Source organism: Somniosus microcephalus, chromosome 25 (genome assembly GCF_052327205.1).
Source record: "Somniosus microcephalus isolate GS21.2 chromosome 25, FLI_Smic_1.0, whole genome shotgun sequence".
Taxonomy (NCBI): Eukaryota; Metazoa; Chordata; class Chondrichthyes; order Squaliformes; family Somniosidae; genus Somniosus; species Somniosus microcephalus.
Genome location: NC_141011.1, coordinates 13,059,874 through 13,075,813, shown reverse-complemented (window position 1 = coordinate 13,075,813; position 15,940 = coordinate 13,059,874). Strand labels below are relative to the sequence as shown.

The window sequence follows — 15,940 nt, the reverse complement described above, 5'->3', positions numbered from 1 at the left end:
CTCAACTGCCTTTTGTGGTAGAGAATTCCACAGGTTCACCACTCTCTGGGTGAAGAAATTCCTCCTCATCTCTGTCCTAAATGGCTTACCCCTTATCTTTAGGCTGTGACCCCTGATTCTGGACTCCACCATCGGGAACATCCTTCCTGCATCTAGTCTGTCTAGTCCTGTTAGAATTTTATAAGTTTCAATGAGATCCCTTCTCATTCTTCTAAACACCAGCTTCCTGCCTGGCTTCCCGGGGGATTCAACCAGCATTGTTAAATGTCTCTATATCCCTCAATTCACTTCCCAGCAGATATCGCTCCACAACCATAGACTGCCTCATTGAATTACACGGAATTTTACAGCACAGAAACAGGCCATTCGGCCCAACTGGTCCCTGCTGATGTTTATTCTCCACACGCGCCTCCTCCCACCCTGCTGTATGTGGGCTAGCAGCTGGTGTTTAGACCTTGCTTTGTGCTGCCAGTGTATCTCAGTGAAGACACCGTTAGTGTTCTGCATGTCCTTGCTGCGTGACAATGTTCATACAATAGGATTAGCATAAAAGGTGCCTCCGAGTGTACCATTAATGCAGACCAGCAGGTTCTAATCCTCCTGCCCCTGGGTGGTGAAGGGGGTGGTGGGGTAATCAAACTATTCCCAATCGATATTTAGCATTCAATGCTGGAAAATACACATTTGCAGACATCGTGCAAGAACAGACTTGGGCTTGCCAATGATGCCCTACACAGTTCAACAGCCTGCCAACACTCACTGTTTAGGCTCACACAGCGAGAAGGACCACTTAGACTGGGCACAGGAGGGCTGCTAGCGATCGTGGGACTCATACCCCAGCGTGTTCAGCAGAACTGAGGCAAAATAAGGTGATCACTTTGTGACACCATTACATCTGGAGTATCAAAAAACGTTTTGAAGTTGTTACTGGAAAGCTCCTTATTTGGTATATTTTAGAAGCCGATAAGAGACCTACGATTATTTTTGGCCTCCCTGGCAGCTTGTAGCAAAGAGAAATAAAAATTGTCATTTTTCTGCAGCTCACATTAATGTTCTGAGCAGTGAGCCAAGCACAGAGCTAAATATTCATGTTTAACAGTTAATCCATTCAGCTGGATAATTATCAGACCTCCTTCAAAGTGTGTAATCGCTGTGGTTTGGCTCCGCACCAGGCTTTCTCTGTGTATATATTCTATCTTGTTTGAGGTTACAATAGAATCTCTGTTGAATTATAGTTTTACAATTTAATTAAATGTTTGTCCCTTTCATCAGTCTTTACAAATTTATCCCTGATGGACATCCTCCCTTCATCCCGCTGTCACAGAATGATCCTGTGCCTGATCGCTGTGTTCTCAGCAGACTGCAGAGGTTGCGTTATCACCTTCATTAAGAAAAAGAGATGCAGCATGTGAACGCCTCCAGGACATTGCGCTGTTCACAACTTAGAACATCCCACCTGATAATGTGAACATAATCACACTCACTGAGCACGGGGCCGTTCTCCCACACTGTGTATAATAACAGGGGGAATTCTCATCAACACCGCCTGGTGAAATCATTGAAATCAATGGAGTGAAAATCGGGTGGGCTCTACAACTGGTGTGCGATCGGTTCCGCTGGGTTACTGCCCGGGCATTGAAAGTGAAAATTACCCCCATTCTTTTTATGATGTCAGCTGTGGCTCAGTGGGTAACACTCTTGCCTCTCAGTCAGAAGGCCGTGGATTCAAGCCCCACTCCAGGGACCTAAGCACAACATCTAGGCCGACACTCCAGTGCAGTACTGGGGGAGCCTCCGCTGCACTGTCGGAGGTGCCGTCTTTCGGATGAGACGTTAAACCGAGGCCCCGTCTGCTCTCGCAGGTGGATGTAAAAGATTCCACGGCACTATTCAAAGAAGAGCAGGGGAGTTCGCCCCGGTGTCCTGGCCAATACTTATCCCTCAATCAACACCTAAAACAGATTATCTGGTCATTATCACAGTGCTGTTTGTGGGAGCTTGCTGTGTTGGCTTCTATGTTTCCTACATTACAACAGTGACTACACTTCAAGAAAGTACTTAATTAGCTGTAAAGTGCTTTGGGACATCCTGACACTGTGAAAGGTGTTATATAAATGTAAGTTTTTCTTTTCTTTCTTTCATATATAAAACAATCTACAAAAATAAAACTGACTAATCCTATACCTGTCAAATGCTATTTAATTTATCTTTCAGTCTCTGTCAAAACCTATCTATTGCCATCTTTATTGAAGGATTTTGGACTTTTCAAAGTAAAAGAATGGACTAGAAACACAGAACTGTTCAGAAGGCATGCTGGGAAGCTTGACCAAGATCAAAAGGTATCATGATTGCTTAAGACTGTTGAAGACTAACTGCTGTGTTAGCCTTAGTAAAGATGCAAGGCCAGATTTGCTGTACTTTGAAGGACAAGGAGAAACAAGAAAGTCATGACAAAGGCAGACCTTTTCAAACCGTGAGAGAAAGGGGGGGAAAAAACAGACCATCAAACTGTTTTAGTAGCAGCAAGAGGGATATAAAAACAGCCATTTTTAAAAGTAATTGCTAGGAGACAGAATTGGAGCAGTTCAAAGAAGACTTCAGGAAATAATTAACTCTGCAGTCTCGCGAAGCAGAAGGAGCTGTACTACCGACTAACGTGATAAGCTGTTCTATCTCTACAATTGCTGAATGTCAATAAAACCAATTATATAGAAAGGTTTTCAGCCTTGTTTATTTTTACCTCTTGGTGCCCTAAAGACGAAAGAGAAGTTAAAAAAAAAAACGATATTCCTCATGGACCCAGTAATTTCACTTTATAGGTCACTGAATTCTGGTGGCACTGTTTCAATGACAGTTTACTGGGCAGCGTTATGGATCACTGATTTTGCAGTCATTTTCATTTTTGCTAGGAGCACATAGCAGGAGAATCATGGGCGTGCTCCACTTTCCGTCCATACTGTTTCTCCCGATATGTGCTCCCAGCAGACAAGGCTCCTTTGCCAGGAGTAAAACTGTCTCTATAATATTTATATAAATTCCTGATAAAAGTAACAGCTGCCTTAGCTAATTTGTCTTATTTTGAAACACAGGAGTAGGCCATTCAGCCCCTCGAGCCTGTTCCACCATTCAATGAGATCGTGGCTGATCTGTATCATAACTCCATTTACCCGCTTTGGTTCCGTATCCCTTCATATCCTTGCCTAACAAAAATCTATCAATCTCAGTTTTGACATTTTCAACTGAGCCCCAGCCTCAACAACCTTTTGGGGGGAAGAGAGTTCCAGATTCCAACTACCCTTTGTGTGAAGAAGTGCTTCCTGACTTCACCCCTGAACAACCTAGCTCTAAATTTTAAGGTTATGCCCCCTTTGTTCTGGACTCCCCCACCAGAGGAGTCAGATTTGGTTGCAAACAGTGTGAGAGGGGTATCTAACCAATAATTATCCAGAACAGTTTAGTGTAACAGTTAGAAAGTTCTTATGATGTTCTTTGTAAATTTTCTGCTTTTTTAAGAACATAAGAAATAGGAGCAGGAGTAGGCCATTTGGCCCTTCGAGCCTGCTCCGCCATTCAGTGAGATCATGGCTGATCTTCTGCCTCAACTCCATTCACCGGCCCTATCGCCATATCCCTTGATGCCCTTACTAGTCAGAAATCTATCGACTTCTGTTCTGAATATACCCAATGACTGAGCCTCCACAACCCTCTGGGGTAGAGAATTCCAAAGATTCACCTCCCTCTGTGTGAAGAAATTTCTTCTCATCTCAGTCCTGAATGGCCTACCCTTTATCCTGAGGCTGTGGCCCCTGGTTCTAGACTCCCCAGCCAAGGGAAACATTCTCCCAGCATCCACCCTATCAAGCCCTGTAATAATTTTGTATGCTTCAATGAGATCCCCTTAAAGGGGGACTAACACTGTTGGAAAGGAGGAGCCTGGAGAGTCAAACATCGTTCCACCTTGACGATCTTTTTGGATCATGGTGCCAGGTTTTAGCAGAATCGTCTCAACATGGGCCTGCCAACTGAACAAAAAAAGCTTTCGAAGAACGCTAGTGCACAAAAATGGTCAGCTCTTTGAAGGCAGATAATGAAAACCTGCAAGTCCTGGAAATACACAATTGGGTATTCAGCATCTAAAGAGGAAGAAATATTAAGATTTCAGGTGAAATTCTTCATCAGAACCTCGAAAAGCATGTGATTTAGGAGCAATAGGTCAGTTCTGGGATCGGTGAGTGACCATAATAAGGTGAATCCCTGAGAACAGGAATTCCTGTCACAAGCACATTTTATTTCTCGACAGAACAAACTTAACAAGAATCAAACAATCCTACATAGTATTTACAGCACAGAAACAGGCCCAACAGGTTCATGCTGGTGTTTATGTCCCACATGAGCCTCCTCCCACCCTTCTTCATCTAACCTTATCAACACATCCTTCTATTCCTTTCTCCCTCATGTGTTTATCTAGCTTCCCTTTAAATGCTCGTCGCCTCAACCACTCCCTGTGGTAGCGAGTTCCACATTCTCACCACTCTCTGGGTAAAGAAGTTTCTCCTGAATTCCCTACTGGATTTATTAGTGACTATCTTATATTTATGGCCAATGTTTTCTTTAAGCTGCGCGGCCACACGCTCTGGAGCTCCTGCGTAGCCAGCTCACCGGCTGTTAAGTGGAAAAACCGCACGAGTGCGTAATTTTGAATGGGCCACGCAGCCTGTTAAAGGGACCGCGCGGTCCAAAGAAAATTGGAGGGGACATTGTTTATGGCCCCTAGTTCTGCTCTCCCCTGTAAGTGGAAACATCTTCTCTACATCTAGCCTATCAAACCCTTTCATAATCTTAAAGACCTCTATTAGGTCACCCCTCAGTCTTCTCTTTCTTCAGAGAAAAGAGCCCCAGCCTGTAGGTATAGCCTCTCAGTTCTGGTGTCATCCTAGTAAATCTCCTTTGCACCTTCTCCAGTGCCCCTATATCCTTTTTATAATATGGAGACCAGAACTGTGCACAGTGCTCCAAGTGTAGTCTAACAAAGTTTTATACAAGTTAAGCATAACTCCTCTGCTTTTCAATTCTATCCCCCTAGAAATGAACCCTTGTGCTCGGTTTGCTTTTCTATGGCCTTATTAACCTGCGTCGCTACTGACGTAAGAAAACTACTAGGCACTTGGTCTAAGCGTTAAACAAAGCTTTAATCAACTGTTTTACAACATGGGAGGCCTAGTTGTGTCCTTCACTAGTTCCTGTTAAGAATGTCCTGCGCAAGCTGGGCCCGTGCCCGAGTATTTATACTCTCCCTGGACAGCGCCACCCGCAGGCCGCTCAGTATTATTTCATAAGTGACTGATTCATGTCAGCTACTTTTAGTGATTTGTGTATCTGGACCACCAGATCCCTCTGCTCCTGAACCCCATTTTGACACTTATTTTCCAAGGAGTATGTGGCCTCCCTATTCCTCCTACCAAAATGTACCACCTCACACTTATCTATATTGAAGTTCATTTGCCAATTACCCACCCAGTCCTCCTCTGTATTAACTTCACCCCCCAATTTAGCGTCGTCCGCAAAATGTTAATTGTACTTCCGATTCCTGAGTCCAAATCGTTTATGTAAATGGCGAACAACAGTGGTGCCAGCACTGAATCTTGCATGGTAATTTTTTTTTCATAATCCAGAGTATTGGAGGTGAGTCATCGCCCCACCGCCCAATCGACCTCCCCTCCATCCATCACCCCTCAATTTTCCCCATCGCCCTGCCCATCACTCAACCGCCATCACCCTTCAAAGTTACTAAAAGGTCAAAAGTATTCAAATATTTGGATCAAATGAATATTACTGGCTCGTCGTTAACACGAGTAAAACAAGAACGTACCATTTTCTTAGTTTCACAAATGATGTTGAAATCACTGCAGCGAACGTGGATCTGAAAATCAGCATTTGGTGACTGCACTGGAATATCTGTAAAATTTCAAATGAAACGATGACACACATGAACAGCAAGGAGAAATACAGCAATTGCAACCACACTGCAGACTCCCCCCTCACGCCCTCCTCTCCCCATAACAGCAGGAGCTCTGAGCATGTTTAGAATAACTGACTGCGAGATGTGAGATTATGGGAAGAACAATTTGGACAGTGATGCTGAATCGAGACAGCAAAAGCCTGCTGGTAGTTTCCACAATGGTGCGATTGGCAGAGACACTGTCCATTGTGAAACTGAGTCACTGAGGGAGTCAGCAGGAAACACTGGTTGCCTCTTTCCATCATCGCTCTCTGAGTTGTTTTGCCATAATCCCACTGCTCGCAGGCTGTTGGTAAAGATGCTGTCCAGTGTGACACTGAGCCATAAAGACCGGACCGGTCCCGCGGTCGATCCCTGGTCTGTGGCGATGTAGCTGATCTCAGCTGGACCAGCTGTATTCCAATTGTCATCTTATGGCTAAAGAGGGGAGAATCCCACTCCAGATCGCTACAGTGTAAACGTAATATCCAAACACAATTCGCAAACTATTTTAATCTCCTCTGTCCCTTGTAGAAACTGCACCTTATACATGATACCATTACCAGGCCTCCCTTTGTAATTTAATGAAAAGCGGACATAGGGAGCTCCTTCGAAGGCTCAATGAATGTAAAATAGTGGCATTTTCAGGAGTAAAATTGAGCATTATCTGTACCAAAATAACCTAGTAAACACAAGGAGCAGATCCTGCCTGAACAATCTCCTGGACATTTTTTAGTAAGTGACATCCCAAGTGAACCCATAATGTCGTGTATTTAGACTACAAAACAGCACAAAGCTCCACACAAAAGGCTACCAGTTAAGCTGAAAGCTGTGGAGAGTCAAGACAAATCTTGAGTATGGATAATAAATTGGTTGAAGGGTGGAAAACTGTTACAGGATTTATGTCAGAGTGCGGTGGGGGGGGGGCGGAGTACCAAGTAGTGTGACCTCGGGCTTGGTGTTGGGACCATTACTGTTTCTAATTTACACCAAAGACAAAGGTCTAGAAGCTCATTGCAAGTTGGTCAAATTTGCAGATGATACCAAACTAGACGGAGGAGGCAGCTTGTGAACTGCAAAGTGAGTTGGACAGAATGAGTGGGCAGAACCGGTGGCAGATGAAATTTTAACACAGCCAAGTGTGATGTACTGCACATAGGGTGGAAACATAGGCAACATGCACACTCCATGAATGGTGTTGAAATAGCTAAGGATAAAATTAAAAGAGGTCCAGAGGTCTTAACAGAGCGGACACTCCACCTGTTCAACCATTCCAGAGCATCAGCAATGCAAACCCAATGCCAAACTACAGCAGAGTGCAGGTCAGGGGAAATCATGCTCAAGTTGTACACAGTGCATTAGTCAGGCCATATCTTGAGTACTGTGTACAGTTCCAATCACCAACACACAAATATTCAAGGGCAAGTGGCAACCTCTGTGAAGATAAACGACAGGTGAATGATTCGGGTGCGTATCTGTCACCAGAATTGGCTTTACTTTCAGAAAGAAAAGGTGAAGGGGAAATGTTAGCCTCAGTTTCCCCTTCTCAGACGCTGACTGCGTATTTCCAGAATTTTTTGTTTTTTATTGTTATATAAGATAGTAAATGACATGGAAATGGTAAATCTGGAATATTACTTTAAACAAAACTGTGAGAGTAGGACAAGAGGACACAGGCTCAAGCTAGTAAAAGGGAAATTTAGAACTAATGTCAGGGGTGGCCCTTCACACAAACAGATTGGGCTCCCAGACACAGCAGTGGAGACAAAAACCCGAGAATCATTCGAGAAAAAAAATTAGATGCTGCAAGGAGGGGAGTCTATAGGGTCATGCTGCCATCCGGGAATGGTGCCAGGCAAACAGACACTTCCCCATAAAGGGGGAGGAAAACGCAGAGGGTAAGCAGCCTCTGTACAGGGAACAATCTCTGCCAGCCTCTGGCTGAAGACTAAAGATTTAAATAGACAAGGCAGTCAGCTGCCTGCTCGTCACTTGATCAGGGAATATGAGTAGTGTTTACATATTACATCGGATATACAGCATAGAAACAGGCCATTCGGCCCAACCAGTCCATGCCGGTGTTTATGCTCCACTTGAGCCTCCTCCAGTCTTTCTTCATCTAACTCTATCAGCAAAACCCTCTATTCCCTTCTCCCTCATATGCTTATCAAACCGCCCTTAAATGCATCTATACTATTCGCCTCAACCACTCTCTGTGGTAGCGAGTTCCACATTCTCACCAGCCTGTTCATCCTTTCCTGATAGGTATACCCTCACATTTCTGATATCATCCTTGTAAATCTTTTTTGCACCCTCTCCAGTGCCTCTATATCCTTTTTATAATATGGCGACCAGAACTGTATGCAGTACTCCCAGTGTGGTCTAACCAAGGTTCGATACAAGTTTAGCACAACTTCCCTACTTTTCAATTCAATCCCTCTAGAAATAAACCCAAGTGCTTGGTTTGCTTTTTTTATGGCCTTGTTAACCTGTGCCGATACGTTTAGTGATTTGTGTATTTGCACTCCGAGATCCCTTTGCTCCTCTACCCCACTTAGATTTGTATTTTCCAAGTAATACGTGACCTCCCTATTTTTCTTAACAAAATGTAATACCTCACATTTATCTGTGTTAATTTGTCTTTAATAGTTGTTCCTTTTACTTTATGTTATGCTTCTGTTTTATAACTGTATTTGTTCCCTGACAGTTTATGTTACCCTTGTTCCTTACCTTGGTCTGACCTTTACTCTCATCTCCTATTTCTTTTATCATCGGACATATGTTATTTTCACCAGATCCCTTCCCCTGTCTTACTAGTTTAAAGTCCTCTCCACAGCCCTATTCATCTTTTTCGCTAGGACACTGGTCCCATTCAGGATCAGGTGGAGCCCATCCCAGCGGCACATCTCCTTCCTGTTCCAGTACTGGAGCCAGTGTCCCATAAAATGGAGCCCCTCCTTCCCACACCAGTCTTTCCGCCGCACATTCACTTTCCTGATCTGCCTAACTCTTTGCCAATTAGCACGTGGTTCAGGCAGTACGCCGCTGCTGGTAAAAGCCGATTTTTTTTGTCTCCTCGGCCTGGCCGCACATACCTAGTGGGAAACGCAGCAGCCCCGCTGATGTTTGTCCGCTTTTGCAGCCTTTACGCACCGTGCGGCAGCATGTTAGCAGAGCCGGGCAGCAGCCCTTGAAGGAGCAAGTGAGGCGGGCCTCAGCAGGGCTTGAGCGAAACGGTTCGGCGCTACACTTAAGTATCACTCCCTGTCTTCCACCCTATCGCAGACCTTCCCTTTTGTTCCTTCCTCCCCTCCCCCCTCTCCCTGCCCCTGCACTTGCTTAAAATCTGTTCCATCTGCAACTTTTTCCAGTTCTGACGAAAGGTCATCGACCTGAAACATAAGAACATAAGAAGTAGGAGCAAGAGTAGGCCATACGGCCCCTCGGGCCTGCTCCGCCATTCAATAGGATCATGGCTGATCCGAATCTAGACTCACGTCCACTTCCCCGCCCTCTCCCCGTAACCCCTAATTCCCTTATCTGCTAGGAAACTGTCTATCTCCGTTTTAAATTTATTTAATGTTGCAGCTTCCACAGCTCTCTGGGGTAGCAAATTCCATAGATTTACTACCCTCTGAGTGAAGAAGTTTCTCCTCATCTCAGTTTTGAAAGGGCAGCCCCTTATTCTTAGATTATGCCCCCTAGTTCTAGTCTCACCCATCAGTGGAAACATCCTCCCCGCATCCACCCGATCAAGCCCCCTCACAATCTTATATGTTTCGATAAGATCGCCTCTCATTCTTCTGAACTCCAATGAGTAGAGTCCCAACCTACTCAACCTTTCCTCATACGTCAACCCCCTCATCTCCGGAATCAACCGAGTGAACCTTCTCTGAACCGCCTCGAGAGCAAGTATATCTTTTCTTAAATATGGAAACCAAAACTGCACGCAGTATTCCAGGTGTGGCCTCACCAGTACCCTGTATAACTGCAGCAAGACTTCCCTGTTTTTATACTCCATCCCCCTTGCAATAAAAGCCAAGATTCCATTGGCCTTCCTGATCACCTGCTGCACCTGCATACTCACTTTTTGTGTTTCATGCACCAGGACCCCCAGATCCCTTTGTACTGTAGCACTTTGCAGTTTCTCTCCATTTAGATAATAACTTGCTCTTTGATTTTTTCTGCCAAAGTGCATAACCTCACACTTTCCAACATTATATTGCATCTGCCAAATCTCTGCCCACTCACTTAGCCTGTCTATGTCCTTTTGCAGGTTTTTTATGTCCTCCTCACTCATTGCTTTCCCTCCCATCTTTGTATCGTCGGCAAACTTGGATATGTTGCACTCGGTCCCTTCCTCCAAATCGTTAATATAGATTGTAAAGAGTTGGGGTCCCAGCACTGACCCCTGTGGAACACCACTAGTTACTGATTGCCAGCCCGAGAATGAACCATTTATCCCAACTCTTTGTTTTCTGTTAGATAGCCAATCTTCCACCCATGCCAGTATATTACCCCCAATCCCGTGATTTCTTATCTTGATCAGTAATCTTTTGTGTGGAACCTTGTCAAATGCCTTTTGGAAGTCCAAATACACTACATCCACTGGTTCCCCTTTATCCACCCTGTATGTTACATCCTCAAAGAATTCGAGCAAATTTGTCAAACGTTAACTCTGTTTCTCTCTCCAGAGGCTGCCTGACCTGCTGAGTGGTCCCAGCATTTTCTGTTTTTATCCCATGATTTATGAGAAGGTGGGGTTGGCATTGCTGTAGCAACAACAATTCGGAAGGGTGCAACCATGAGCAAAGCCACAATATTGTGAAATAAGTGATTGCTAAAAGGTACAGTGCAGGAACACAGTAGAAACGGGATTCCATAGTCAGGTGACGGGTGCTTTTGAGAACGGAATGGTGTGTTGCCTTCCAGGTGCCAGGGTAAGGAATATCATGGAAGTGGGGGAGGGGGAGGGGAGAGGAAGGCGCAGACAATTTTGGACAGAGAAGAGAAATAGCCACAAGTCATGGCCCATGTTGGAACCAAAGACATAGGAACAATTACAGTTGAGGTCCATGTTGAAACAGAATAAAATGTCTTTAAACAAATAACTAAGTGCAAAAGCAATTACAGCAGCACCAAAGAAATGTTAATGGCTCATAAATAAACCCCAAACTGCCACACAAAACAGCTTGTAAAAGTTAGTTAACAAACTTCTCATCTGATTTTCAGATTCTGCTGGTGGAAAAGTCATTCTACTGTACTTGATGGGCAGAGGAGCACTCATTTACACCACAAGTGTAGTTTATTGCCAGTAATTTATAACCAAGGAATTTATAATCACTCTGATCCCCAAGCAAGTTCAAATGAAGTTGCAATGGAACTGTCCCTGTTAAAATCCAACGTCTCAATGAAAAAATAAATGAGTGCCATACAACCCAGTGTAACAGAAAGAAGCTATAAAGTGGTGTTCAATTTACAAGGGCAATCAGTCAGAAAATGAACTGATTCAAGTACTGAAATTGATCTGTTTGACAAGGTAAATGGGGGCAGATTAGAAAATGTCGGCTGCAGTAATGGACTGTAAGCAATGGCATTGAGTGTACCCTCCCAGCGGTAACGTATCTGGGTCATTTACCATTCCATTAGTCAGTCACTCTTGGTAGCTGCTCCAATTTGATGGAACCAAATTAAAAGGAAATCCAGAAAATGATCTTGAGCGACTGAAATTAGTTTGCGGAAGGCAGAAAGCTCAGGCGGCTGCTCAACAGCACCCCCAGTGGCTCAGTTGGTACATGCACTGCTCTATTTGCTTATATAACAAAGTCACTGTAATTCATTGGGGGAGAAATTCGGTATCACCCCATTTGGGGCGCAATTATCGGCCGGGTGCTGGCGCCTGGCGCTAATTATCGCCTCCGACAGCAAACTTGGCTTTTATCGCCCCTGGAGGTGATTGGAGCGCTAAATCAGGTGCTACACAACTCTCTTAAGGCGCTAAGGCCGAGGAGCGAGGCGCTACCTCAGAGGGCGGGTGCAGCGCAGGTGCTGTCAGTTAGCGATTGAACACAGGCACACTGGCGCCGGTCAGTTCTTAAAGGGGAGGGTCGATCTTGCTCTGCAGCCACACCCTGCTCAGTGGAGCCTTGAATCTCGGCCTGGGCAGACCTGTGGCTAAATCTAGCAGCCAGACACTATGGAGAGGGCCAGGGAGCGAGCACAGCGCTTCTGTGAGCGGGCTTTGGAGGCTCTGGTTCGCGGGGTGGAGCGCAAAAGATCCATTCTGTACCCAGAGAATGGCAGGAGGCCTTTGCCACGCAAGTGCAGAAGAGTGTGGAGGGAGGTGGCTCAGAGAGTGTCCTCAAGCAACATGGTGCCTAGGACCCATGTGCAATGTAGGAAAAAGTTCAACGACCTCACTCGGGTCGTCAGGGCGAGTGCCTTTTTTTCAAAACCTTTCCATCCCTCCATCTCAACCTCACTTTATGGCCAGAGGGTCTTGAAAGCCCCAATGCCCAACACTCATCCAACACCTATGGCCCTTTCATCAAACACACACGCACATTCCACACTTTGCATACAGTAAGGGCTATTCAACCACGGGAGGCATTTCAGGCAAGATCATGGTCCTTTTTCTTGCAGACCAAGCTGTCTCATAATAGGAGACAGCAGCAACGGACTGGTGGAGGGCGGCCTCACCCTCAAGCCCTCAGCGATCTTGAGCAGCGCGTCCACAGGATTGTGGCAAGCCGGGTGATTGGTCCCGTCGCCACTGGAGACACCGACCCCGTTCTGGACAGCAATGGTAAGGTCATCACCTTTTTGTCCTCTCTCCTTCCACTTGTTCCTCACAACAGCAGCCTTTGGCACTTTCAATCCAAATCACTAAATCGCTGCACTCATGCCTCCCTTGCTGCCACCCTGTCCTCATGCTAAAGCCACTCTTGTACCTCCCTGCTTTCAGATGGTGATTCACCAGGTGAGGAGACGGGCCCTCAAGCTGCCAGTGAGAGTGAAGCTGAAGGCGAGGAGGAAGAGGAAGCCAGACCATCAGCGCCACCCTCTACCGAGGCAGCCCATGCCCATACTGGGGACACGCCTTCCCTGGAGGGGAGCAGGGGGGAATGGTGTGATGAGGGTGAAGCTCCAGGACCCAGCGGGCTGCAGCAACGCGAGGGGGGTAGGGAAGCTCGGGGGCCTTCTCCCTGGAGGGAGAGTATGGCTTCGAGTCCTGCTGCACTGGACGCAGAGGAGGAGCGGGTCCTCGCTTTGAGACATCGCTGAAAGATGTGATAAAGCGTTATATAAATGAAAGTCTTTCTCATACATGCCAACCGTCAGCATTTCACACTGAAGCTTAGCCTTTGGGTCTCGGTAATCAGCAATGGGGATGTTCGCTGATGACTGCAGTGTTCAGTGCCATTCACAACTCCTCAGATAATGAAGCAGTCCATGCCCGCATGCAGCAAGACCTGGACGACGTTCAGGCTTGGGCTGATTAGTGGCAGGTAACATTCGCGCCACAGAAGTGCCAGGCAATGACTATTCCAACAAGCGAGAGTCTAACCATCTCCCCTTGACATTCAACGGCATTACCATCGCCAAATCCCCCACCATCAACATCCTGGGGGTCACCATTGACCAGAAACTTAACTGGACCAGCTACATAAATACTGTGGCAACAAGAGCAGGTCAGAGGCTGGGTATTCTGCGGCGAGTGTCTTACCTCCTGACACCCCAAAGTCTTTCCACCATCTACAAGGCACAAGTAAGGAGTGTGATGGAATACTCTCCACTTGCCTGGATGAGTGCAGCTCCAACAACACTCAAGAAGCTTGACACCATCCAGGACAAAGCAACCCGTTTGATTGGCACCTCATCCACCACCTTAAACATTCACTCCCTCCACCACCGGCGTACCGTGGCTGCAGTGTGTACCATCTACAAGATGCACTGCAGCAACTCGCCAAGGCTTCTTCGGCAGCACCTCCCAAACCCGCGACCTCTTCCACCTAGAAGGACAAGGGCAGCAGGCGCATGGGAACACCACCACCTCCAAGTTCCCCTCCAAGTCTCACACCATCCTGACTTAGAAGTATATCACCGTTCCTTCTTCGTCGCTGGGTCAAAATCCTGGAACTCCCTCCCTAACAGCACTGTGGGAGCACCTTCCCCACACGGACTGCAGCGGTTCAAGGCGGAGGCTCACCACCACCTTCTCAAGGGCAACTAGGGATGGGCAATAAATGATGGCCTTGCCAGCGACGCCCAGATCCCATAAGCGAATAAAAAAAAAATGCCGCCTACCAGAGTCCAGTGGACAATCAAAACTCTAGCCCACAGAATTAGAGTCTAACTGGGGTAGAGGAGCAAAGAGATCTAGGGGTACAGATTCACAAATCATTAAAAGTAGGAATGCATATTAACAAGGCCATAAAAAATGCAAACTAAGCACTGGGGCTTACTTCTAGAGGAATAGAATTAAAAAGCAGGGAAGTTATGTTAAACTTGTATAGAACCTTGATTAGACCACACTTGGAGGCTGTGCACAGTCCTGCCTGGCCTCCATATTATAAAAAGGATATAGAGGCATTGAAGGAGCAAAAACAAATTACAGGAAACTTTGTGATATCCGGCACCGACGGGACCGAGCTGTTGCCGATCTATCAAAACTGCCGGACATACCAGCGTTAATGCTGAAGCATACGGAGGTTTTCATCTCCGTATCTGACAACAAACACTGTTGCTTAGCAACAGCTTCTAAACAGTCGGCCCGTACCTTGGAAGCGTCTCTGTAGCTTAGCAACAGCTTCAGAGAGACTTTCCAGAGCCTGACTGTTGAGAAAAAAAAAGCCACAAGAAGAAAAAAAACCTAACGAAACGGCTCCTGATTTCTGCCGGTAGATCGAGGTTTCTGGACATACAACCTCCGGATAAACCAAAGTCTCCTGTACAAGGGTGATACTAGAACTGAGAGGCCATAACTATCAGGAAAGACTGAATAGGTTGGGGCTTTTTACTCTAGAAAAGAGAAGGCTGAGTGAGGGGTGACCCAATAGAGGTCTTTAAAATTATGAAGGGGTTTGATAGGGTAGAGATAGAGATGTTTCCAGTTGAGATGGGAGTCCAAAACAAAGGGCCATAAATGTAAGATAGTCACTAATAAATCCAATAGGGAATTCAGGAGAAACATCTTTATCCAGAGAGTGGTGAGAATGTGGAACTCGCTACCACATGGAGCAGTTGAGGCGAATACCAGAGATGCATTTAAGGGGAAGCTAGATAGGTATACAAGGGAGAAAGGAATAGAAGGATATGCAGATAGGGTTAGATGAAGTAGGGTGGGAGGAGGCTCCTGTGGTGCATAAACACCGGCACAGACTAATTGGGCCGAGAGGCCCGTTTCAGAGCTGCAAATTCGATGTAATTCACTGTTAAAGGCTACTTCAGATGTGATCATGTGACAAACCTAGTTACCTGCACTGAGCAGCTACTTAATCGCACTGACTCTAATCATCCATTTCACGTGGGCAAACTGAGAGCACAGCAAAGATCAGGGAATCACACGTGTTCATTATACATGTTTAAATATCAAATGAAGTTCTCTCCTTTTTGGTGGGAGATCACTAAAGACTGGCCTCTAAAAAAAAACTCGCTGAAAGATTGGGCATGCGCCGAACAGCAGGGATCTGGCGATAGCGATCACTACCCGATTTCCTCACCCTGCTCACCTGTTCCATGCTGGTGTCACCGGCCAAGTGGAACAGAAAACTAGTCTTTGAATAGTGCTGTTGAAAGTAAGTGTGACCCTGTGGGATCTGAAGTTCTACCGCATCACTTAGTTAACACTATTGTATTATATAAGGGAATACACAGCAAGTTAATGCAATTGATGGAAAATGTATAGAATGAAATAGAAATATTGCACTGTAAGGGTCCAAT

General features: G+C 45.9%; 1 protein-coding gene across 2 annotated transcripts in view; it reads right to left on the bottom strand.

Annotated features, from left to right (window-relative positions):
- nphp4 (nephronophthisis 4) overlaps positions 1-15,940 on the bottom strand; it is a 517,372-nt gene that overhangs the window by 16,556 nt on the left and 484,876 nt on the right. For both annotated transcript variants that reach the window (XM_085966844.1, XM_085966846.1), the window contains exon 23: positions 5,870-5,955. In XM_085966844.1, coding sequence (XP_085822970.1) covers positions 5,870-5,955 — 86 coding nt within the window. The remainder of the gene's footprint in view (positions 1-5,869; positions 5,956-15,940) is intronic.